Source organism: Tympanuchus pallidicinctus, unplaced genomic scaffold, assembly GCF_026119805.1.
Source record: "Tympanuchus pallidicinctus isolate F22 unplaced genomic scaffold, pur_lepc_1.0 scaffold21, whole genome shotgun sequence".
Classification (NCBI taxonomy): Eukaryota; Metazoa; Chordata; class Aves; order Galliformes; family Phasianidae; genus Tympanuchus; species Tympanuchus pallidicinctus.
The window spans coordinates 3,516,941-3,540,415 of record NW_026294733.1 but is presented as its reverse complement, the minus strand read 5'-3'; the positions used below and the strand labels follow the sequence as shown (position 1 = coordinate 3,540,415).

The window sequence follows — 23,475 nt, the reverse complement described above, 5'->3', positions numbered from 1 at the left end:
ACCAATCAGTGGCTGTGCTGAGACCGGATGGGCGGGGCCTGATCTCGAGGGGAGGGGCGCGCGCGGCTCCCGGCGGGCTGTGCGCGAAGCTCCGCCCCGTCTCGCTCGGGCCGGGCGGGGAAGATGGCGGCGGGAACGGGGAGTGAGTGCGGGGCGTGTGGGGAGAGCCGGTGGGGAACCGGTGGGGAACCGCTTAGCCGGGGGCAGAGGAACGGCGGCGGCTCGCAGTCACGGTGCTGAGGCGGGAAGGGGCGGGGGAGCGGCCCGAGGAGATCTGAGGAGGTCTGAGGGGAAAGGCGGGGCCAACTGTCGAAATGGGCGGGGCCTGCTAGAGTGGGTGGGGCCAAAGGGTGGTGTGGGCGGGGCTTGGCGCGGAGCGGCTCCCGCGGTGCGTTGCCGCGGTGCGGAGCTTCCCGTTGTCCCTGCAGAGCATAAGCTGCTGAGCGCTGGCCCCACCGAGCCCTGGTCCATCCGCGAGAAGCTCTGCCTCGCCTCCTCTGTCATGCGCAGCGGCGACCAGAACTGGTAAGGGGTGGGCCTGGCACTGTGCGGTTGGTCCTGTGCGATTCTTTTTCCGGCGTGCTACGGGTAGGGGTGTTAAACACGTGCCTGGAAACGGCTCTGCTTCTTCTGGAATAGCGTGTGAAAACAGAAGTACATTAATTGGTGCAGAGCACGTGTTTGTAGATTGAATCATAGAGCATCCTGAGTTGGAAGGGGCACACCGGGTTCATTGAGTCCAACTACTTGCTCTACGTACAGCTATCCAAAATACAGACTCTGTGTCTGATAGTGTTATCCAGACACTTCTTGAACCGTGGCAAGCTTGAATAGGAAGAGTTGTGTCCAGGTAACACATGTACGAGCTGTGTTTGCCATTCCTGTGCTCCTAGCTTGGTTTTGCTGCCTGTTTCCCCCCCAGAAAGGGAAGTTTTTGTTTAATTGACTAGAACATGATTTTCAAAGCAAGGAAGGGAAACTGTTGCAGCAGGAGTCCGGAGGCCATAGTTGAATGATTCCTTAAAAGAAAAAAACAACTCCATCTTGGCAAATCCATTGTGTTAATGGGGACTGTTCTGTGATGAGCATTAAGAGACCTTTTCACAGTGTGTTGGTCGGGGTAGGGTCAGTGAGCAGTCATGTGCTATTTTTCCCCTGCAGGGTCTCAGTCAGCAGAGCCATCAAACCCTTTGCAGAGCCAGGCCGCCCGCCTGATTGGTTTTCCCAAAAGGTAAGAGGCTGCCAATGTAGTCCTGGAAAAAAATGAATTCTGTATGCGGTGTGGAAGGCAATAAGATTACAAAACTGAATTGATATAAGACTGGATAAGGTTAAAAAAAAGAGAGCAGAATGATCAGAGACGTGGAAAGATCCCTTCTAAGGGATGACAAAGTAATGTAGAACCTTTTGGCGTAAGAAAGAGATAACTGAAAAGAAAACAGATGCCCATACAGTTGTGAGCAGCGTGCCAGTGGTGAACAGGGCTTGTCCAGTAGAAGAGTTAGAGGCTATTAAGTAGGACTGACAGGAGGCAGATTCAAAGCAAACCAAAAGAGGCACATGATTGAGCTGTGGGGTTTTGTGGATGCCCTTATATTTTGGTGTGTCCAAGTGTTTGGCCAAGCACCAGGAATTTTTGTTAGGTAAGGGCCAGAGAGAAATTAAGAGAATTAAGGGAGAAGTCTCTTTTTCGGTTTGGTTTTAATGTCATTTACTATTTCTGTAGTTTTGTTAAGCTTGATTTAATACTATCTTGTCTTCTTCATTGAAATATTTTTGGTCTGTGTTCACAGACTGAAGTGTTACAGTTACAGATTTCCTGTTCGTGTTCAGGTTCTTTTTTTTTTTTTTTCTAATTTGTTTTTTGGGAATGTCTGTTTTTTTGTCTTTGTTCTGAATCAGCCAAATCTGTTTCATTCAGCTAGAATGAAAAAGTGAACTTGCTTCCTCCTTTTGAGGTCTGCTAAATTGTATCTTTGGGAGAAGCTCAGGAGAATTCTGTTCATAAAGCATTAGACCTCTGAAGAGTAATGGCCTGAAGGTTTTGTAGGTAGGTTGATCTGACTCTTTGATGTCCTCTGATTTTCTTTCTTTCTTTTCAGCATTGTGCATCTCAGTATTCAGAGCTCTTGGAGACTACAGAGACCCCTAAGTGAGTATAAAATCTGAAGCAAATGCAGACTGGGAACGGCTGGCAGCAGCCATGAAAGAAAGGAGAACTCAGATTTTCTGCTTCATGACTGTTTTGTTTTCCTCTTGTTCTGCAGGAGAAAGCGTGGTGAGAAAGGAGAGGTGGTGGAAACTGTGGAAGATGTCATTGTGCGGAAACTGACTGCAGAACGGGTTGAGGAGTTGAAGAAAATTATTAAAGAAACACAGGAGAAATACAGGTATGTGGCAGAGGCAGAGCTGTGCTGTGCCTGAAAACCTGTCCTGAAAAAGTGGCCTAAGTGGGATGGTGCTTGGGGCAGAAGCGTATGGAACAGGAGCTTTTTGGGCTTATTGGTTGGTGATAAGTAAGTAAGAAGATTTTCTGATTACAGGCAACTCAAGAAGGATGCAGAGCTGATCCAGGCTGGACACATGGATAACAGACTGGAGGAGCTGTGCAATGAGATTATGATGTGGGTTATTTAAGTATTTCCGTGTTGTTTTCTTTTGAGATTGTAGTCCCTGATGTTTTGTGTTTGGCAGACGTCTTTGGTTCAGTCCTTTTTGAACTGAGAGAGATAGGTCATGCTTTGGCCTCTGGGGGTGAACTTAGGCTGCGGGACAGCAGCTGATGTGAAACATCTTCCAGAGTTAGATAGAGTTAGGATAAAATTTGTCAATGGCTTGCAAAATGATGCTTGCTTCTACCATTTTGATGTGCTACTGGAAGTGAAACTTCCTGTGAAGCGTGGTATTCTCTTGTTGGCCTCTGATTCTGCTTTCCTCCTCAGAGGATTTAAGGCTGAGTCCACAGAGTAGTTCATTGTTGTCTGGAGATTATGGGGTAGGGGCCAGTAAGCTGATTGTGTGGGAGAAGCTAAGGGGCAGTGGAACACGTGACAAGATTTTTATTCTGTGTACAGAAAGAAGAAGCTGGAGGAGGAGGAGGCAGAAGTCAAGAGGAAGGCTACAGATGCTGCTTATCAAGGTAAGCTGGACAGCTGCTTCTTTGCTCCCCAAGGGATGTGCTTCTGTTCTTCAGAACCTCTGGAAAATATCATGTCTTACGACATGATATGGTGTGAATTCTTTGCCCTCGGGGTGGAAGAAAGAGTTTGTATTCTCTTTCCAGCAAAACACAAAGAGTTCTGATAAGAAAACAGATTCTGTAGAAAGGACATGTGTGAGAGGAGTAAGAATTCGTTCTGAATGTTCCATCCATTCACAGTTCCTAGGGCAATGCAGTGAGCTACCCTAGCAGTGGTGGGATGTGGTAAACACCCAGTTGCTGGGGAAATGAAATTAAGGTGCATTACCAATCCCTAGTATTATCTGTGATCTTAGTGTGGTGTGGTGCAGGAAGTTTCTACAGTATAAATTGTTTTCTTAGGGTTCTTTAGGCCAGTCAGAAGTAACTCAGGAGCTGTCCGAGATGGATGGAGTCATGGAATCCCTTTCTCTTCTGTTCTCTTCCAGCTCGTCTGGCCATTAAGAATCCGCCACGCAGGTTAACGGGTGTGATGGTTCGCTCCCCTGCAGGTTCAACCTCTCCGGGGGGAGACTATGCTCTGGGAGATCTGTCTCAGCCTGCTGTGGATGAGGCCAGCCCAGGGGTAAGAACGCTTCCCATGGTAAGAGGGAAAGACCAGCCTGGGACATGGGGTTCTGCATCCTTCATGGAACAGGAGCGTGGGGAGAAGCCCTTGGCTTGTTCTGCAGACTTTTCCTTGTGGTAGTGCTGTAGTGTGGTTGATGTACAGTGCTGCTCGAGAGACGTGTCTTCCTCCGTGTCTGTGAGGATCAGGTGCCTGAATCAAAGGCTGTGTAGGGGCAGCAGTGGGTTGACCAGGCAGTCTTCTGTGTGTGCCTGGGAAGTGGCACTACAGGGCAGGGAAAGGGTGAAAGCCTGGAGTAGTGTAGTGAGTGAATGTAGTAGGTGTCTGTGGTGTGCTGCTCTTGATCACTGCTCTTGGGGGAAGGAGCAAGTGGGACTAGTCGGTGTGGTGGAGTGTGGCTTTGAACAGTGTGGTTTTTCTCTTTCTCAGGTCACTCCAGGGACATTGCCCAGCACCCCAGTTGCCTCCTTCATTGGAATCCCTGACACCCCTCCAGGCTCTGCTCCCCTGGATGCCCCCATGACCCCAGTCACTGATGATTCACCCCAGAAAAAGATGCTAGGACAAAAAGCAACTCCGCCTCCTTCCCCTCTGCTCTCAGAGCTGCTGAAGAAGGGCAGTCTCCTGCCCACAAGCCCCAGGCTGGTATGGAGCTCTCTGCTCATATATACAAGCACACAAATAATCTGCTCCAGACTCTTCCACTGAAAAAGGAGGAGCTGCAAAGGCTTTTAAAAAATATACTGTTGTGTGAGAATCCCAGCAGAAGAGAAATTTGAGAGATAATTATCCCTGTGAAGCCACAAAGGTGGGATTCTTTCCCAGCTTTACTGGGGGTCCAGGGCTGCAGGTGTCAGCACATGGAACTGGCTGTCCCTAGCTGTAAGGAGTTGGAGTTGCAGGCTTTGGTAGAGGAAATGGTTCTCACTGGGGCTGCATGTTAGTAGGCATCATCCCGGTCAGTCTCCATGGTTCTTGTTGAGTTCTCCTTTGGGCTCACAGTTCTTGCTTACATCTTGGCAGGATGTAATCTTGTGCTTCAGTCTTTATAGTGGATCTTAGTGTAGGAATAGAGAGTCCTTCAGTGAAGTTTATGACCAATATTGAATTTCTTCAGTCTTCTCCTAGTTGTAGCCAGTTACTAAAATAGTTGTGATGTCATTTTGGCCCTTCTGGTGTTAGTGACTAGAAGGCTTAGGAAGGAGGGCAGCCATTGCTGACTCCAATCAGAGCCCTGCAGAAAGCAGCAGCCATCAGCCTGCACACGTCATTGATTCCCTGCAGTAGTGCTTGTGTGATGAAGTAGATGTATTGCTGTTGATGATTTTTTAGTAATCATATTTGGAGCATTTTCTATACATTACCTTGTGTAGGTGTTCCATGCTCTGTGTTAGTGGGCTGCAGTGTAAGATACGACAAAGGGAAGAGAATGGCTGTGGAAGTCTTTGGGTTTTCTTTGTATCAGTTGATTCAGTCTGTTAGTGGTTTAGAGTGTGACCTTGACAGAGTTGCATTCCATCTTCATGTGTCAGTTTCTCTGAACTCAAAGGATAATTCCTTGCCATTTTAGGGGGTAGAGAGGCTAACTCTACCGGTATTGCAAGGAATTGTGTGATCTTTGTGCTGAGTAACTGAGGTAGAGCAAATGATGTTTTTGTCCTACCTTAATGGGAGTTTGCACTGTAGCTGTATTGTAGTTGAAAAATAGTTTTAAACTTGCATAAGGGGACCTTAGGCAGGGACTAGACTGGACAAAAAGCACAGAACTGTTGAGACAGCAAATGATGGATATACTCACAGAGGTGCATATCTGGCAGAGAATCGCTGATGTGTTCATATCTCCGGGAACTTCAGTTGTGTCCTCCTTTGGCAGGTTGGTGAAAATGAGATGGCAGTGGCTTCTGGTCACATGAACAGCTCAGGAGTCCTGCTGGAGGTAGGAAGTGTCCTTCCAGTGCTGCACAGTGGGGAAATGCAGTCAGCACCTGGTGCTGTTCCTGCATCTCCTGCTGCTTCAGGTAACTCAAAAGGGTTTTTTTCCCTGTACGGTTCTCCCTTTAGAAGGCCCTGAGGCTTAGCAATGTTGCTGTTACGTGCCATAATTTCACAGACTGTTTTATGAATTCTCCTTGGAGAGAAACGAAAAGCATTTCTCAGCCTGCCTCATCTGGGGGCTTCTTTACCAGATCTGTTGCTATTTCTGCACTCTTATCCCTTTCCCTGTTTTCCTTTTGAGAAGACTAATTCTTAATGGGAAAAAAATATATATATATATATGTATGTATGTATGTCTTGGTCTGAAATGACTGGAATGGATAGATTTGATTGGCTCTGGTCCATCCAGTCTAGTTTTCTGGGTTTGATGTTGGCCTAATAGCTGGCAGTTCAGTTTAGAAATGAAGATTTAGTTGACAGGGAGTTGGGGAAAATTGTATCTAGTGTCTGAGCCTCAATGTGTCTAAATACAGCTGCCTGTGAAACTGCAGACTTCATTTACCTTACCTCTGCTTCTCAGGGGAGCGCTGAGAATTAGACTGCAGTGGACTGTGGGCTCTAGAGAAAATTCCATAGGCTGAGTGAGAAGGGACAGTGTGGGAATCTGTGCACTGAGGCCTTTCAGAACCTCCTGCCTGAGATGAAGTTCCTTCTCAGCTGATACTAACGAAGGATTTATTAATGTTGTCTGCAACTGAGGGTTTACACCGTTTGTTGATACGTAATTCCAAATGAATAATCTTACTTTCCTTACCCATCTCTGTTCTTTAAGACCTTTTAATTTGGTCCAGATGGTTCAGTAAATTCAGACTGGAAGTTACGGCTGAGTGGCAACCTCTGATAACAAAGGAAGTCTCCAAGAAAGACCTGCAAAGAGATTCCCTCTGCTCCCTTCCACCTCCTGTGATGACTGTTTGTCTTGGCTTACCCTGTGTGTCTCTCTCAGTCCGGGTTTTCAGATTTCCTGTAATTATATTGGAATGAACCTTTGGAAGGGGATCTCTCTGCATGTGTGGCTTAGCCTGTCCAGGCCTTACTTTGAACACTGTCCCATAGTCTGCATGATTTCATCTCTGACTGCACCTAGGAATCATGCGTTTGTGGTGCAGCTTTCTTTACAGCTTTTGGGACTGTCAGTAGGCACTATTTAGTGTGTTCTCCCAGAGGAAGCCACCATACGAGTGAGGAACCCAGCGGTGCTGCTTCTCGCTCATGTGCTTTTCCCTTCTACTCTCTGGTAGGTGCTCCTACGCTTTCCCGGCTTTTAGAAGCTGGTCCTGCGCAGTTCACCTCACCTCTTGCTTCCTTCTCCGCTGTTGCCAGCGAACCTCCAGCTAAGCTCCTGCCACCCCCTGTAGAGCCTGTGTCGCAGGCAACCATTGTCATGATGCCCACGCTGTCAGCATCATCCGTTGTGCCACCAGCTGCAGCTCCAGAAAGCGTAGTCACAGGTGCGTGTCTGAACGGCGCACTCGTAGGTCGCAGAACTTGCCTTGGGCACAGCACCGGCAAGCTCTCAGCTGGCGTTGTACCATCTCCGACCCGCCTTCCTTTCTGAAAGGATGGTTGTGGCTGGGTTTTGGAGTAAACAGGTGGTGAATATGGGATTTAAACAGGGTTTGTTGGGCGGGAGTTGCTGGATTGTGATTCAGGGGCTGATTCCAGGCCTGGAATCTCTCTTTCTCTCTGCCGTGGGAAAGCAAACATGTCACCCGTATTTGTCTTGCACTTTTCTATGCCATGCTGTTATGGGTGGAGCTGGGGTACTTGAGAGTGGTGATTGGTCTTAGCCACTGCAGTATTTGGTTATGATTGTTGCTCTCGTCCCTGTGCAGTGAGCCAGCCAGAAGCCTGTGTTTCCATGGAAGCAGTGTCTGATTCCCATACAGTGACAGTATCCATGGACAGCAGTGAAATATCCATGATCATTGATTCAATCAAGAAAGAGTGCCTGGGTTCTGGAGCTGGCAGTACTGCGGGGTCTTCCAAAGATCACTGCATTGATGGGAAAGAAGACCTGGATTTGGCTGAGAAGATGGATATTGCAGTGTCCTATACAGGCGAAGAGCTGGACTTTGATACTGTTGGAAATATTATAGCCATCATTGAAGACAAGGTAAACAGGCAAAGCACAGAGCTGGTAGCTTGTTTTCCCCATCAAATTAGGTTAATCTCAACCGATTACTTCTTGTCAAATTAATCAGCTTAAACAGGAAAGGAATAACTTTTTCAAAATGCCCATTTTCACAGTCATTGTCAGTAGAAAGCGACTGTGACACCAGTGCCACATTTAGCCTGGTGCTTTGCTCCACAATACAGACAGAAATCTCTCTCATGTTGGATAGGGTTTGAGTCAGTGCCCTTTTACTGAAACTGAGACTCCACAGCGAGTGATGGGACTCTGCTAAAAGCAACTCTGTAGATCTGTTACACCCAGCTTTTTTACAGTTAGCTTGCTACCAAATAACAGTGAATTATTTTTAGTCCCTCTGTCTGACCTTGGTCTGCATTTCTCTGTGTTTATTTTGGTAATAAAGGTAGATGACAACCCCGAAGTTCTGGATGCGGCAGTTGTGGAAGCTGCTCTGTCCTCTTTCTGTGAAGATACTGATGACCCTCAGGCTTTGCCTGGCCCATGGGAACACCCAATTCATCAGGAACATGAGAAACAGGCCCAGATACCCCAAGTGTCTGTGACTGTGAAGCAGGAGAGACTGGAGTGTGAGGAGCCAGAGGCAAAGGGAATTCGAGAGCTAATGGGCATCGGAGAGCTGGGATCAGAAATAAAGACAGAACCTGCAGAGCAAGAGCAGAATCAGCTGGGCACTGAAGAAACCATGTCAGCAACAACGAGAGTAACAGAAACGCCAGAGCTTAGGAGTCAAGAGATTGAGGAGGATCAAAGAGCAGCTGTGGCAGCAGGAGAGAGCTCTGAAATTGAAATAGAATCGACCAAGGGAGAAGACACAATGCACAATACGGTGAAGACTGAGGTACGTGAGCTGAGAGGCCTGAAACTGATGTGGGGAAAGAGGAGTAGCTGTAGTAGGCAGGAAAGAGGTTTAGAGGAAGGATGAGTGCTGGGTTGAAGGTGACGCATCAATGAATGTGGCTGACTGTTTCCTTGGGAGTCGTACTGCCGATCCCTTCCACCTGCAGGGAACTTCTCTGCTTTAGGCAGTACTTTGATGTAACTCCCCTGGCCCATGTGCAGAACTGCTGTTGGGAAGGTGCTCAGTGAAATTCATTGCCTTGAGCTAGGTTAGAGCGAGATTAGTTGTGCCCACACCTTCACTGAAGTAAGCTGACACAAACGTCTAGATTTGTGCATTTCTCTTCCCTCCAGACCCCACCTGATGATGATTCATCCCCTCCACAAGTCCCAAATGTGAGTGAAGACTCCTCACAGGCTGATGTTCAGCACAAATTTGAGCTGTCAGGTAACTTAATACAGCTAGGAAATCTTTTACATGCAACATTATTAGCTGGATAGATGTCAGTGATCTGGTTCAGGTGTTTTGGGGTGGAGGGAGAAAAGTATATGTAGGAACAGGGGTAATTACTGCAGGACAGTAGGCTTTGGTTCAGGAGCTTTTGTAGAAAAGACTGCATTAGAGAACTATAACCTTTCTGCTTCTCTTTCTTTCGCAGACTCAATGAAGGAGGAAGCCCAAGCCCTCTTTAGGAGTCAGATGAAGGTAATTGTGAATTGGCTATAGTCCTCTTGGTTTCACTAATAAGACCTCACTGCTGCTGCTTTCTGGCTCCCACCTACTAAAAAACAAAGCCTGTGTTCAGCTTTCTGCACTGAGAAATAGTCAGCATGAAGTTGGGAACTAAAGGGGAGATTGCTGCAGGCCCTGTACAGCTGAGTACACGCGTTTCTATCTTTAAGCTGTTGGCAGTGGGAAGTAAGGCAGGATAGTAAGCAGAATTTTGTGGAAGTGCCTGCACAGTTGTCAACAGCTATAGTAAGAATATCACTCTGCTTGCTGAACCATAGTGCTTTGGAGGCTTTGAGTTGCTGCTGTAGTTGGCCGTGCAGACTTATGAACTCCTTGTGTTTCAGGATGGGCAGGGTGAAGAGGATGATGAGGATGGTGCCAGTGAGGCTGCCAGTTTGGAGGAGCCCAAAGAAGAAGATCAAGGTGAGGGATATCTGTCAGAGATGGATAACGAACCCCCTGTGAGTGAGAGCGACGATGGCTTCAGTGTCCACAACGCACCATTACAGTCTCACACACTAGCTGACTCCATCCCCAGCAGCCCAGCCTCCTCGCAGTTGTGAGTATCAGTGAAGCTCTGTGTCACACAGGTGCAAATCCCAGGCTGTTTCCTGGGGGGAGTGTAGGATTCTCATTTCTGTTTTGCTCAGTGGATGCAGTGGGGAAATTTGTTGATGATTTGTCTGGCACTAGATTGTCCTTACTCAGAAGTGCAGGTGTTCATACAATGCTGTAGTGCCAGGTCCCATTTTTCATCTCTCTCTCCAGCTTGGTTTACTGTAAGCATGCCAAAGGCAAAATGAACTGTAAGGTTTCTACTCGAAGACAGTATGGAGATTCACAAAGGAAATCATACCGTTTTTTCTCAGCTCAGTGTGCAGTGAGGATCAGGAAGCAATACAGGCTCAGAAGATCTGGAAGAAAGCCATCATGCTGGTTTGGAGAGCAGCAGCTAATCACAGGTGAGTTTGATGTCTTGAGAACTGGCAGAAAGAAGTGACTAATATCAGGCAAGCCTGTCCTTTCCCAACTCTGTGGCTTACCTGCCTTGATACAGGGTGAATCATACTGTTAGTGATAGCAGGCAAATAAACACGAGAGCATGACACAAGTATTTGAGAATTGTTCTTCTATTGGCAAGGACAGGGCATTCAGTGGAGTCTTTCTCCCTTTAGGTATGCCAATGTCTTCCTGCAGCCTGTGACTGATGATATAGCACCAGGCTACCACAGCATTGTGCAGAGGTGAGTCTCAGCATTCTTATGTCACGAAAACTCTGGTGTATTTGTGTAAGAATTTCAAGCAGGAAAAGTCTAGATTTCATCTGTTGTTCAGACTGCAAAACTTGGAAAATACTTTTCTTCTGACATCATTCAATTTCCCCAAGAAAAAGAGTCATCTTCAGTAATGTATACAAGTCTGTACGCAGCCCAACCCTTGAATGAAGTACAGACTTGACCAGAATGCTTTTTATCAGTGAATTGGTATGTGACTGTCTCTGTTTGTGTCCAAGGGTTGAATTTAAGGTTTGACATTCCAAAGACCTGGGTTCCTTGATCAGCTCTTTTATTGTCTCAGAAAGTCCAGATTCTGGGAGAGTTACCAAAATACACCTAAACAGTCCAGTGGCTCTGGCTCCCTTATGTCGCCCAGGGTGCCTGGAGAAGGCAAATGCCTCTCTTGAGGCAGCTGTTCTGCATTGTTTCCATTCCTGTTAACTGCTGAGCAGCCTGTGTCTCCTGATCTGAGGCCTTGAACTCAGGAATGCAGCCTATGTGGAGAACATATTCTGCTAAATTAAATAGATGGTCTTATTAGATATGTCGTAGTCCTTAGATTGTTTGCAAACGAGAAGGGAGAGAGTTACATCTTTGTGTTGCTGTTTTGAACGTATTTCATAGGCCAATGGATTTATCTACCATCAAGAAGAACATCGAGAACGGGCTGATACGAACCACAGCTGAGTTCCAGCGTGATATTATGCTGATGTTTCAAAATGCAGTTATGTACAATAGCTCTGACCATGACGTGTACCATATGGCTGTGGAGATGCAGCGAGATGTCCTGGAGCAGATCCAGGTAAAGTACTGAGCTGAGGCTGTTTCAGAACAGAGTGTCTGCATTGCTTCACAGGTACAGGAGAGACTTCTGGAAGTGAAAACAAAGTTTCTCTCACAGTGTCTTCAAATGAAGTCCCATCTATGCCTGCTTGTACCAGCTTAGGTGTTTGTGGTGAACTGGATTGTTAAAACAAACACAGCAAAATGTTTGGTTTAGCCCAGGCTAATTTCAAACCTAATTTCCTTTGGAGGTGCACATATGCTTAGGCCAGCAAGAACTGGGGTGTGGTTCAGGAACAGAAATAAGCAGCGAGATCGGTGAATGACAACTGCTGCTTTTGGTGACTGTCAGTCTGGGCTGGCTTGAGGCATATACAAAACTGTCTGAGAATATGTATCACTTAGAATTTCTTCTGAAGTGGAAAGTCCCAGCTGCCTGGGCTGTCATAGTTTGAAATGGATTTTTGTAGTCCCTCCGGACTCGTGGCTTCTGAGGTGAATGGGGGAACTTATTCTGAGTAGCAAACAAGGAACTGAAACTGTCTCTGACCCAATCGTTCCCAGCCCTGTGGTTTGTGATTAGCTGACAAGCTCTAACTGAGCTTGTTTTGCTTGAGAATCTTAACAGAGCGTGGTTTTCCTGCAGCAATTTCTGGCTACACAACTGATCATGCAAACATCAGAGTCAGGGATCAGCGCAAAGAGCCTGCGTGGGCGCGACTCCACTCGCAAGCAAGATGCTTCAGAGAAGGTGAGAATGCTGCACCCTGCACAAGGGTGGCTGGTGTCTTTTGGAGAATCTTGAGATACTGCACAAAGTTCCAGTACCAAAGGTGTGCAGAATGTGCTTTTAGATTGAAATAGCTCCTGCATCTTCATGTGAACAATCGATCGTTATCATTTTTCTTTAACTAAGTCCATTGATTAGACTTCAGCTCTGGAGCTGTACATCAACCCCAGAATGGGTCTGAGAATCATGAGTTATTTCTGCAACCCCTCTGTTTCTTTCCATGATTTCGAGAGCAAGTGATGAAAAGTGTTGTGAAATGAGTAGAATTTTGGAGGAGGTGTGGTATGGCAGGAAGGTGTAACAGATTGAAGACTAGCCTCTGCCATGTTCTTCACTTCCAAGTCAGGTTTTCAGAACCAGAGAGTTACTTGAGTGTGGTTTGCTGTTTAAAACACACCATGGAACTTTCCACTTCCACACTGATCTGAGATACCCAGGCTTGATTACATGACCTCACCTGCTCTCAGCTGGTACACATAACATTGTGACAGCAAGGATTCCCTGCTTAGCTCAAGTAGAGAGAGTGGCAGACTGCAGAGTGCAGCTGTTCTTTTGGTGGTACGGGCCTTGCCATAACTGGTGAGGGAATAAATATCCCTTTCCTAGCATTCTTGCTCTTGCCTTATTCCTCTTCTGTGCATTTTTGTGTTCCTGCCATGTAAGACTGAAGCCATGCGGGAAGGGGAGTGGGGCACATGTTTCTCCATGCTCACGTGTGGGCTTATTGCTTCTGTGTGGTGTGTGCATTTCCCTATCTGATATCTGATAAATCCTTCTGTTTGGCCTTTTAACAGGACAGTGTCCCAATGGGCTCTCCTGCCTTCCTTCTCTCTCTCTTTGTAAGTATTGAAAGGCTCCAGCAGGTACTGCAGTACTGCTGTCATTGTCCTCTGCTCCTTGTCTGGGTGATCACTGCACTGTCACAGCGTCCTCTGCATTACAACAACATGTGTTTAACTTTGGGTCTGTACAACCATGAACTGTAGAGACTAATCGTTTCAGATCCTTCCTCTTGGTTTGGGTGAGTGGGTGGGTCTTCAGTCCTTCTTCTGGTTCCAAGTGTTCTTATTTTGTCATCTGCCTTGCTGTTTTCCTCAACTGCTCTCCTGCTTTCTTTCCATGTAAATGGGAAGACACACCAAATAATGCATTACTATAGTTCTGACATCTCTCACGCTTACACAGCTGCCTCTTCTTCACATTCAAGGCTATACAAAGGGCCTGGGGAAAGTGAGGATTCAGCTGCATTCTCTTTGTTGTTCATGGACCAGAAAACAAATAACAAACTCCACAGAAATACCTTGCTCTTTGCCCATGGTAATCTGGAAGTGTTTGCAAAGTGTTCCCGAGCCTCTGAGTTGCAGGGAGGAGAGAGGGGAGGAAGATGGAGAGTTTATTTTTTCTCTCGCATATATCTAAAGACAGAGGAGTACTCCAGGAGAGTCAGCATGTCAGCCAGAGGGAGAGGGCAGCGGATCAAAGGAAGCTCTCAGCTCGCCTTCTGCTCATGGAAAGGAGCTGTACGGAGAAGCTAGGGAGCTAGTGCCAGGGTCACTCAACTGGAGGAGCACTTCCTGTAGGGATCAGCAGCTGATAAGGTAGGTTAGTCAGCAATTTTTTCTTTCCATCTTAAGAGCCGAGCTAGAATCTATCACTTTGGAGAAAGCCTGCACACTGCAGGCTCCAAAAGCATCTGTCTGGGTGAGAACCTTTTTGCCCATCTCTGTTCTGGCCACTGCTAATGCGCAGAGATGCTGCAAATCCCAGCACCCGTGCTGTATCCAGAATGAATTCTAGGTAGGTCTGCAAGCAGGCCTCCCCAGGCCTTCTTAGCAGAGCTTCCCTTTTTCTCCTGTTTGGAAGGCATGAAAAGTTGTTGCCAGATGCACAATTTCTTACCTCCGTACGCTGGAGGAAATGTTTTGTGTCTAAGGTTGCATAACTGGTTTCTGCTAACGCCAGTCTTTTTGTTTGCCTTGTGACTTAGGATGGAGGCACCAGAGGGCGTCGCTGTGCCATTGAGGCAGACATGAAGATGAAGAAATGACGCCAGAGAAAGAGGGGAAAACCCAGCACCTAACATCCAGAGCTGGAGTGCAAGCAAGATGCTGTTAAAGCTGTTAGAGGCAGAAGAGCTGCAGGTCCATTTCTGGGACCTGTTCCACCTTCTTGGCTTGAGTCTGGGAAGCGACATCTCATCAGAATGTGTTACCCAAAGAAACTTCCTTGGAGGGGAAGACTGGCCCCCCTGCCTGTTCTAGGGCAGTCGTCTTGGGCTTCATCAGTGTTCTGGTGTTAGCTAGCAACTGGTGGCTCGTATGTACTGTAATGTGAAGTGTACAGATTTCTACTAGTGATGTGTAAATGTGTATGTATATTAAAGCCTGGGGAAAAAAAAATATCCAGTATACAGTGTTCAGTTTTCTGAGCATCACAGCTCCCTTCGACGGGGAGCCCTGCTTTTGTACAAATGTGCGTACAGACCTCGAGTTCCTGCAAATACAGCTCTCTTCCAGTTACCCTTTAAAAGCTCTGCAGTGCTTTGATGTTAGAGGCAGTACATTAATAATTAGAATGCTGCATGGTCTTTGGATGGAGGGGAAGGTTTGCTGCCTGGGCGTAAGGATATGGCACTCTTGTTATGACATGGGACATCTGACCATGGAAAGTGGAAATGCTGCAATCTCACTGGAGCTTTCCTTAAGAGACCAGTATATTGAATGCCATGTTATTTGCCTAGAAATTTGAAAAGAGTGTATGAGTTGTGGTGAAAATCTGTTTCTCACAGCTGTAGGGATGCCTGTATCTGGTTTCACAGCAGAAACTTTTAACTGTTTTTTTTTTCAGCTGGATATTACAGTTCTTAGCAACGTAGATGACTGAGTTTAAACTCCTGACTTCTGATTTTCTGCTAACTTCTGTGCAATTTTTTGCCCGTTTACATTTACAGGAGAAAAGAATGACAACAAAAAAATCTCATGGTCCTGATGTTTGCAGCAGCTCAGAGGTGTCTGTACGTGTGTGTGTTTGCATGTGTGCAGGACTCAGCTTTCTGTCACACAAGTTGCAGGAAGCAGTCATTACAGTTAATGTAGAGAGATTGTTAGCTTAACTAATGAGAGGTTTTGACTTTCCCAAGTTTTGTGTTGAAGTTTGTTGTGCCTGCTGTGTTGTGTGCCATGCTTGATTAATGTAAGGTGTATTTCCACCAAGGGTCGCTTTGTACTTGGTGCTAGAAACGTACAGTCCTTTACTTACTGATTCATTGTCCCTCACTGCTGAACTTGGGAACAGATTTCTCATTCGAATTTTTATGGCCTCCATCTCTAGAGATTCTCATGGCACAAAAAGTCCGAGGGTTCTCTTACTTTTTGATATTTTGTGGAATAGTGTAAGCTGGAAAAGATTTCTGAGGATCATCTAGTCCAACCTGCTGCTCAGAGCAGGGCCTGCTTGAAAGCTAGAGCAGATTGCTCGGAGCCTTGTCAAGTTCTGAAAATCTGCAAGGATGCAGATTTCATCATCTTTTTGGACAGCTTGTTTCAGTGCTTACCCACCCCCATGGAGTAAACATAGGCTGAATTTCCCTGATGCAGCTTGTCATCACTGCCTCCTCTCTTTTCGACGCTGGCCGCTGAGAAGAGTCTGGCTCTGTCTCCTCTGTAGCACCTCTGCCTCTGTTTGTTTGTGTTGGACAATGGAAATTCCAGCACGTGGGAGGACTTCTGTCATGCCCACTGGTAACTTGCTTTCATTGTGGAAAGTTGCTCTTCATTCTTACCCTTGGTTTCTTCCTTTAACCATTAGAGGATTTTTCCTACTCAGAGAACCCGTGACATTCTAATAGCCTGTAATGATGTTGTTTAATAACTTCAAAAATCTAAAATGCAGCTTTCCCCTCTATAGCCCTGCTGCCTCCTTCCTAATTCACCTTCTCATGCTCTGACTCCTCATTTCGTACTTTGCAATGTTTTGTACTAATCTAAACACAAAGCCCATGCTGCATCTCCCTAATCCACCTTCCTGCAGACAGAAATAACAACTGCTCTTTTGTTTCTCTAGTGCTATGGCTAATTCAAACTGCAAGCTACAATGTATAGGTTTGGTCACATTATATTTAAGCTTCTTAGGGACTCACGAGTCCAAGTCATTCTGTGGCTTACTCCCTCCCTCCAACTGTTCTAAAACCTCCCCTGTTGACATTTTAATTAGAAATAGTCTCTATCTCAAAAGAAAGTCTCTCTGCAACTTCTGTGATCTCCTCTGTGGCAACTGCTGATAATTACGTTTAATGCAGGTTTTCCACCTGACCCTGTTTTCCCACTGAGGTGTTTGGCACTGATGGTGCATCACCCCCACTGATCATCTGGCAGCTTTCTGCCTCTGATGTTTGTTGTTGTTTGCTTTTATGTCTTCAGCAAATTGTTGTCTTTTTTTTCCTTTCCTTTTTCATTTGCTGGAGAGCAGGCTTTTATCATTTTCCTTGTTTTGACACGTAAATCCCTTTCAAAGTCCATCTTCTTTAAAACTAACAGCTTTTCCTTACATCAGCAGGCGTTGCGCAGTCTGATCTCTGCAAAGTGAACTAAAACTTTCCCGTTTGATAACGATTCCCTGTTGGCAACTTATGTAAAGTCCGCAAGGCAGTCCTTAATTAGAGGTTGAATTCCCTATCTTTCATCCCTTATTTTTGTACCAAACCGGTGTGGGACTAAGCAGGCTGTAATTCACTCATCCCGCTTGTCTCGCACCAATGCTGCTGTTCTGCTCTCTGGCATCTTGAGTCTTCCAAGATTTAGTGGAGCTGAACATAAGGCCGAAGATGTTGTTAATCAGTGCTTATGCCCAAGTTACCCAGGCTTCCTGGTTTTAGATGGTTATCCCTCTGGACTGGAGTACAGAAAGATGATCACAAGCAATTGGATTACCCTAGCCTAAGGCTTTTCTGTTCCTTGGCAGAGCTGTGGTGACTGGTTATGCGTGTGCAGCCTGCTCTGCCCATGGTGCAGTGCTTTGGGCACTGGTAGTCGTCAGATGAAATCACAGTTTGCCCAACTCCTTTAGCTGGAAGCTGAGAGCAGGTAATGTTATCTCCTGCCTCATCAAATGTTATCTGCTCCTGCTGAAGTCAACTTTGAAATAGGTTTCGGAAGGGAGGCCAGTGAGATGCCAGCTCTCACTGTAAGTGCATAAAAGAAAAACTAATATGCTCATCCCAAACCCATTGGATTCTTTATTTCTCCCAGTTATGCACCGTAGGCTGCATTTGCTGCTGTGGTAGCAGTCTTGAGAATGCAAAAGGAAGTCAGTGAGAAATGTGCTTGTTCAAGACCCTGGAAAGATTAGGTTGTACATAATTAACTGAAAACTCTGAAGAGGTTGCTAATGAATGTGTAGAATTCTCCATGGCTTTCTCATCCAGGTAGCTGAGTTCACTGGCAAGATACAGATTTTTTTAAGAGCCATTTACTGTTGTTAGGGTGATTCTGCAGGTTCCCCTGCAGAGAAGAGACTGCAGAGAAAGCATGTTGGACTCATACTCTGGAAGAGGCTTAGGCATGGATTAATGAGTGGAGATGAAAGGAATGGTTTCTTCCATCTTACAAGAATGCTAACTTTATGAAACATGCAGAACTGATCCGTCAGTGGATGAGTGTGTTTGGTTCCAGTTCTGGCTCAGGTACACCAGTGCTGTTAAATCACGTCCGTCGTTTTCAACACAAAGGTTCTGTGGTGTTTGCAATAAGTTGTTTCCAACGTAAAAAGTTCTTATGGTACAGCGAGGGAACTTCCAGTGAGTGGCTGAGCCTTGGAGTCACCGCTGGCTCACAGCTGTCAGCAGCAATGACTTGGTTTTGAACTTGCTGCTGCCTGTCATCGGTGCCTAAACGTGTAGCATCAGACAAAGCCAAATGCTCCAAAGTAGCTTAGCATCCCCTGAGCACCAGCCAGGGGAGAGCACAGCAAAAGCACTGGAAAATCATAATTCGCTTGCTCTGAAATGTCAGTTTGTGCTGCAGAGCTACAGCCCTGCTGTGTGCTGTTAAGTGTGGGCTTAGGAGAAGGCTGCTTGCCTCGTGAAGTTCTTGCTATGTTTTGGCTCTCTGAGTAAGTCAGGAAATGAACTGGGCTTTGTAGTTCTGGATCAGGGTACAAAGAAATTGCTGTTTCTCTCTTTGTGTTTGTTTGCAGATGGGCCATCCCTGGGTGTGGTGCAGTTCTGAGTCGGAGTCAGAGGACAGTGACTTGCAGTCTCTTCTCAGCTGGCATTCAAGTTTGGATCTGGAGGTGGGAAACTGGAGGGATACTGAAGAGGTGGCTATAGGGAAGCCAGAGGAAAGCAGCCAAGAGACAGACAGCAGGCTGGAGTTCAGTGATTCTCTCTGGGAGGAGGATGATAGTGAAGACTTCCAAAAGGCAGAGAGGCAATATGAAGATGACAGTCTTCTCGAGTTCTTCTCAGAGGTACGGCTGTTTGGATGACAGCAAAGTGGGCTGCATAGTTCTGGCCTTGAAATAATAGAGTTTTCAGTCTCTCCACCTTCTGACAACGGAAATATTTTGGGGGAAACGCAGGTGCCCAGAGTTAATTTGCTCCCTATTCCAAGCCCAGTCCTTGCTCTCGTTTAAAACTGGCACAGCAGCCAAGCAGCTGCTTTGCCAAAACACAGCTCACCCTAAAGCACAGAGATGTCACTGAGCTGAAACTGAAATAACAATACAGGGCTTCATCAGAAGATTTTGCAAGGATTCCTAAAAATGGAAAGAAGTGAGTGAGTGAAAGCAAAAATAGCATTTGTGCTGCTTATTTTTTCTTCCCTTTGCCTTCACAATTTGAAGCAATAAATCTCTGCATTACAGATAACCCAGTTGCTGGAACCTCTCCGCGTCAGCTGCACAGATTCAGCAGAGACTCTATGGGATTGTTCTGGCTCTGGGAAGCAGGATGATGGGGAAGATCTAAGATGCCAGGAAGAGACCACCAGGACAGTTGTCTCAAGAGCAGAGGAAAGTCAGCCACGTGTCCTGGCAGAAGATGAAAAAGAACACTTCCCAGGAAGAGAGGTAGGAGAGAGGTGGTCCTAAGAGAGGTGAGGTGGTGAAGGAAATGATCTCTAGCAGAGCTGGGAAAGTCCCATGTTCCAGCTGGGGAGAGAGCAACGCAGAAGAGGAGACAGCAGGGAGGTGAATGCAAAGGAAATGTATGAGGGGAAGGATGGTTTTTGTGTATGGATGTGCATCTTTATGAACAGGAAGCTTGTTACAGATCAAACCCTCAGATGTGAGTTGGAGGAATTGCTCCTTGGCAATACAAAGGTGACTCATGAGAGCTGGCAGTCTGCTCTCAGGTTTAATGCAAGACTGGAATACTTGGTTTGTTCTAATTACTGTGTTATGCAGCACACAGCTTGGCTGGTTTCAGGCCCACGTGGATGTACAAGCAATACCAACAACCATCTGCCCCAGGAGACCGTCATGTCTTGGAAGCAGGCACTGTCTAGCCTGTGTTTGCACTAATCCTGTGTCTGGGGGACACTCAGCTCTCACCAGTCTGCGAGGTGTTGCTGGAACAAGCTATAATATCACAGCAGTGGAAGAACAGTGCCTGGTTTTTCAATCCAGTGCTCGGTTTGTTGCCTTGCAAACTTAGACACTGGAGGCAGAAATGATTTCCAGGGTTGTTCTGTGATTCTGTAGCAAGGGACTTCATTTAATGGGGAAGTACTGGTGATAGGTGGATGGTTGGATTAGATGATGTGGGAGATGTTTTCCAACCTTGGTTCTCTAAGGGTTTCACATTTCACCTGTTAAGCCTGAACAGGGTTATTCTGAGCAGTTCCCTTGTGGTCTGCCCAGCGGTCAAAGCCATACATAGCAGTGTCTGTGTTCTTTCTGAGGTGTCTGGTCTATGCTTCAGATCTCATGTTAGGCAATTCTCAAGAGTCCCACTTCTGGACTCCAGAAGTGTCTTTTCCTGCATCTCCTTTTCCATTTTATTGGAAAATCACTGTGCCAACAGCACAATTCTCCTTCCTGGCTGAGTCTATTCTCTGTCATTTTCATGTGGGAGTTTTTGAGGAAACAACCCTGTTGTACTCTTGGGGATCCTGTTTTCTGTGTCTTGAGGTTTAACAAGCCTGAGGCAGTCTTACCTCAGCTCCTGATTGCCCTCTGTATATCCACAACTCTTCCCAGAAAAGAAGACAGACACACCTCTGGGCACCAGTCATCCCCACAGTGTTTGTGTTAGCTGGAGGTGGTTGTGATCCAAGAGATCAAACCCAGCTGTTACTGGAGTCTTGGCCAGCACAACGAAGGTCTGAATAAGGTCAAACATCATCTTCTAGAATAATACAGAGAGACGTAGCTCCCGTCTGAGGTTGGATGCTGTAGGAGCATATGCAGCAGGCTGATTTCTGCTTAAGGGATTCAAGTGGTGAGCTGCCATTTTAACCAGATCTCCATTTTCCTCTGTGCTCTGCAGGACAAGACTCAAGAGGCACCTGGAGAAAAAACTCTGTGTGAACCAGATTCACAGGAGATTAACCAAGCCCAGGATCAAGACGATAGCGACTGCGCTTCTGCAGACCCCACGTTGGGCTCCACAAGCCCTGCCAACCCGCAGCTGTAAGTCTGTCTGCACTCCTGCAGGTGTACCAGAACAATTGTTTCCTTTGATTCACATCAAAAGATGTATATGGCACAGGTCACCTCCAGGAAGGTGAGATACCCATGGAGAGCAGGAGGGAAGGAGCTAACTTGTACTGTCTCTATGGGTCTGCCAGTATTTTTTAGCACTTACCCCAAAAGTAAGTAATAAGAGTAGTGGATAAATAAGGTTAACTGGGAAATACATGTTTCTTCAAGGCAGCTAGGCTTTGTTTAAGCTTGGCGTTGTGCTTTATTAGGTAATGTCCAGTCCAGCTCTTAAGAGAGGCATTACCTTTAAGCAAGCACAGGCTTGTCAGTCACACATGGGCTTTACCACTTGTATGATTACCTGGGCTGTCTTTAGAAGGAATACCATAATTTCATGGGATAGGAATCTGAGTTTAAAAACGAGCTTCAGAGTAGTGTGAGCTTTTCTGTCCAGCTTGTCCCTTAGAGCTGCTCAGCTCTATCTTTGTTCCAGTGTGCCACCCTGCATCTTCCTGCATTCTGGATGCTTAGTTGTATGTTCAGATGCAGAATACTTCCACCATTGCTTTGTGTAGCTAAAGAAAAAAGATCTCTGGGCTTTATCCATCTGGATGTGGTGGGTGCACCAATTCATGCTTTGTCTCAAGTGTAACAATCTGGCATTATATACCCTCCACAGGATGCAGTTGAGCTGGGATAACCCCATGCAGCATTCTCATTTCAAAAGAACTGTCCTGTCCATCTGGAAGATGATAGCCAGTCATAGGTATGTAGGGGCAAAGGGTCAAATTGACATTATATTATGTGCCAGATCCTATGTCACCTTGTCCTCCCTTCCACAACAGACACCACAGGATGGTGTGTCTCTACATGGCTTTGCTTCTGGCTGTTCTTGCAACAAGAACAGCTGTGTGCTGCGAAGATTGAGAGAACACTGCATACTTATTTCCTCTGTGTAACATGCCAGAGTCCAAGTGTTGCTTCCTACACAGCTGGCAAAGACAGCTTCAGCAAGGGGCTCAGCCTCCTCCCATGCCTGGCTGTGCCAGCTGCTGAACAGCAGAAGCTGCTGATGGGCTGTGGCCCTCATGGCCATCAGTAGGAGACAAGCATTGGTCCTGCTGCCACGTTGTCTTTGGCCCCTGCTCAGGGGCAGACAGAGGTCATTCTTTGTGCTTGTCCTTGTAGATGCAGTGGCCCGTTCCTGAAGGCAGTGTCAGACAAACAAGCTCCTGGATACAGTGAGGTGGTGAAGAGGTAAGTTTGTGCAAGAACTATTCACTACCTGATTTCTCTGTTTTCTCCGCCTTCCTCTGGCACCCAACAACTGGTTCGGGTCACCCCTGGTTCCAAAACACTAATGGGACTGTTTCCTTCCTTCTGTCCCACAGAGTCTGGCTGCCATCAGCATCTCCCACTGACTGACTTCTGTTATCAAAACTCCCTTCCAGGTGACCAGGGCCTGGAAGTCTGCAGTGACCATGGTGCTGACATGCATTGTGCCTGCCCTTTGCTGGCCTTGCATGGACTGATGTACTGCAGTTCAGCTCTGCAGCTGTGCCCCCTGCCTGAGCTGGGGATTCAGCCTCTGTAGCCCAGCAGTTTCCATGTTGGAAACCTGCGTCTCTGTCAGTATCCACTCTGCTTTCTCCCCAGATGTAGTCTCAGTGGAGAAGTAGGTTATAAGAATATCTCCCAGATAGATTAAGGGCATTTTTCAGAGCTGAATCATGTTCTATTCTGGTCACAGTCATCCTCTCTGCAGCCATTCATTTTCTCATTGTGTCAAAATAAGGGAAGTCATATTTATTCCCCGTCACGTTCCCCTATCAGCGGTGCTATTTTGGCTAGTGGCACCATTTGATTTTAAGGGGTTTTAATAGATCCCTATTTTAGCAACTTTTCTTTCTCCTCCAAGACCTGGGCTGACTTCATGAGGACTAATGGGATCGCTCTTGAATTCCCTGCAGCTCCTCATGACATTTGTTAGACGTGGCAGCCGATGGCCTGGATGACAAGGACCACGCTGGCTGAACTTTGTCTAACTGAAATGAAACAAACGCTTCTCACTGCCCCACGTAGCCCCAGGCGCTAAAACTGATTGCAGAGAGCCGTGCCTTAGGGCCACGACGCAGAGGGCCTTCAGCTCTCCTTCCATGTCCTTCCTGCAGGCCCATGGACCTGACCAGCATCAAGAGGGGTCTGGCCAAGGGCCACATCCGTTCCTTGGCGCAATTCCAGTGCAGCCTGATGCTCATGTTCCAGAACGCCATCATGTATAACGCCGCCAACCACCACGTGCACCGCATGGCGCTGGAGATGCGCCGCGAGGTGCTGGAGCAGATGCAGATGCTGGGCGAGGCCCTGCTCCGCTCGGAGCACCGCAGGTAGCGGGGCGCCGCGGGGCCGGGCAGCGGGCCGCGCTCGGCGTCGGGGCGGGCCGAGAGGCGGGGCGCGGGGCCGGGCGCCGCTCGTCATTGGTTAAGGCGCCACGGGGA

The 23,475-nt window shown here is 46.9% G+C and overlaps 2 protein-coding genes across 7 annotated transcripts; both read left to right on the top strand.

The window, feature by feature from the left end:
- The first annotated feature begins 22 nt into the window (after nt 1–22).
- Nucleotides 23–14,739, top strand: BRD8 (bromodomain containing 8). Of its 5 annotated transcripts, XR_008207293.1 has the most exons (23): nt 23–142; nt 429–525; nt 1,162–1,231; nt 2,103–2,152; nt 2,268–2,390; nt 2,544–2,624; nt 3,075–3,139; nt 3,628–3,764; nt 4,197–4,412; nt 5,641–5,785; nt 7,004–7,213; nt 7,598–7,878; nt 8,300–8,755; nt 9,109–9,202; nt 9,414–9,460; nt 9,832–10,046; nt 10,357–10,449; nt 10,663–10,731; nt 11,389–11,566; nt 12,194–12,298; nt 13,132–13,176; nt 13,759–13,935; nt 14,325–14,739. XR_008207293.1 is itself a non-coding variant. In XM_052684997.1 (22 exons), the coding sequence occupies exons 1-22, from the start codon at nt 124–126 to the stop codon at nt 14,382–14,384; spliced, it is 2,856 nt and encodes a 951-aa protein (XP_052540957.1). In that variant the 5' UTR covers nt 23–123; the 3' UTR covers nt 14,385–14,739. The 5 variants fall into 5 exon arrangements, 2 of the variants coding, with proteins under 2 accessions (XP_052540957.1, XP_052540958.1); XR_008207295.1 differs by lacking the exon at nt 4,197–4,412; XR_008207294.1 differs by lacking the exon at nt 7,004–7,213.
- Nucleotides 14,740–14,851: 112 nt separating this feature from the next.
- Nucleotides 14,852–23,422, top strand: LOC128081640 (bromodomain-containing protein 8-like). Of its 2 annotated transcripts, none has more exons than XM_052685095.1 (6): nt 14,852–18,802; nt 19,199–19,402; nt 20,823–20,965; nt 21,657–21,743; nt 22,166–22,234; nt 23,149–23,422. In XM_052685095.1, the coding sequence occupies exons 1-6, from the start codon at nt 18,530–18,532 to the stop codon at nt 23,366–23,368; spliced, it is 996 nt and encodes a 331-aa protein (XP_052541055.1). In that variant the 5' UTR covers nt 14,852–18,529; the 3' UTR covers nt 23,369–23,422. The 2 variants fall into 2 exon arrangements, with proteins under 2 accessions (XP_052541055.1, XP_052541056.1); XM_052685096.1 differs by having other exon boundaries at nt 22,369–23,266.
- Nucleotides 23,423–23,475: the final 53 nt, after the last annotated feature.

Bases quoted from the DNA above. Each gene is read 5' to 3' on its own strand.
- BRD8 (XM_052684997.1), top strand. The intron at 3,140-3,627 runs GTAAGCTGGACA...GTTCTCTTCCAG, and splicing joins TACAGATGCTGCTTATCAAG to CTCGTCTGGCCATTAAGAAT. The intron at 7,214-7,597 runs GTGCGTGTCTGA...GTCCCTGTGCAG, and splicing joins TCCAGAAAGCGTAGTCACAG to TGAGCCAGCCAGAAGCCTGT.
- LOC128081640 (XM_052685095.1), top strand. From the start codon at position 18,530: ATGGGCCATCCCTGGGTGTGGTGCAGTTCTGAGTCGGAGTCAGAGGAC. The intron at 19,403-20,822 runs GTAGGAGAGAGG...TGTGCTCTGCAG, and splicing joins AACACTTCCCAGGAAGAGAG to GACAAGACTCAAGAGGCACC. The intron at 20,966-21,656 runs GTAAGTCTGTCT...TACCCTCCACAG, and splicing joins AGCCCTGCCAACCCGCAGCT to GATGCAGTTGAGCTGGGATA.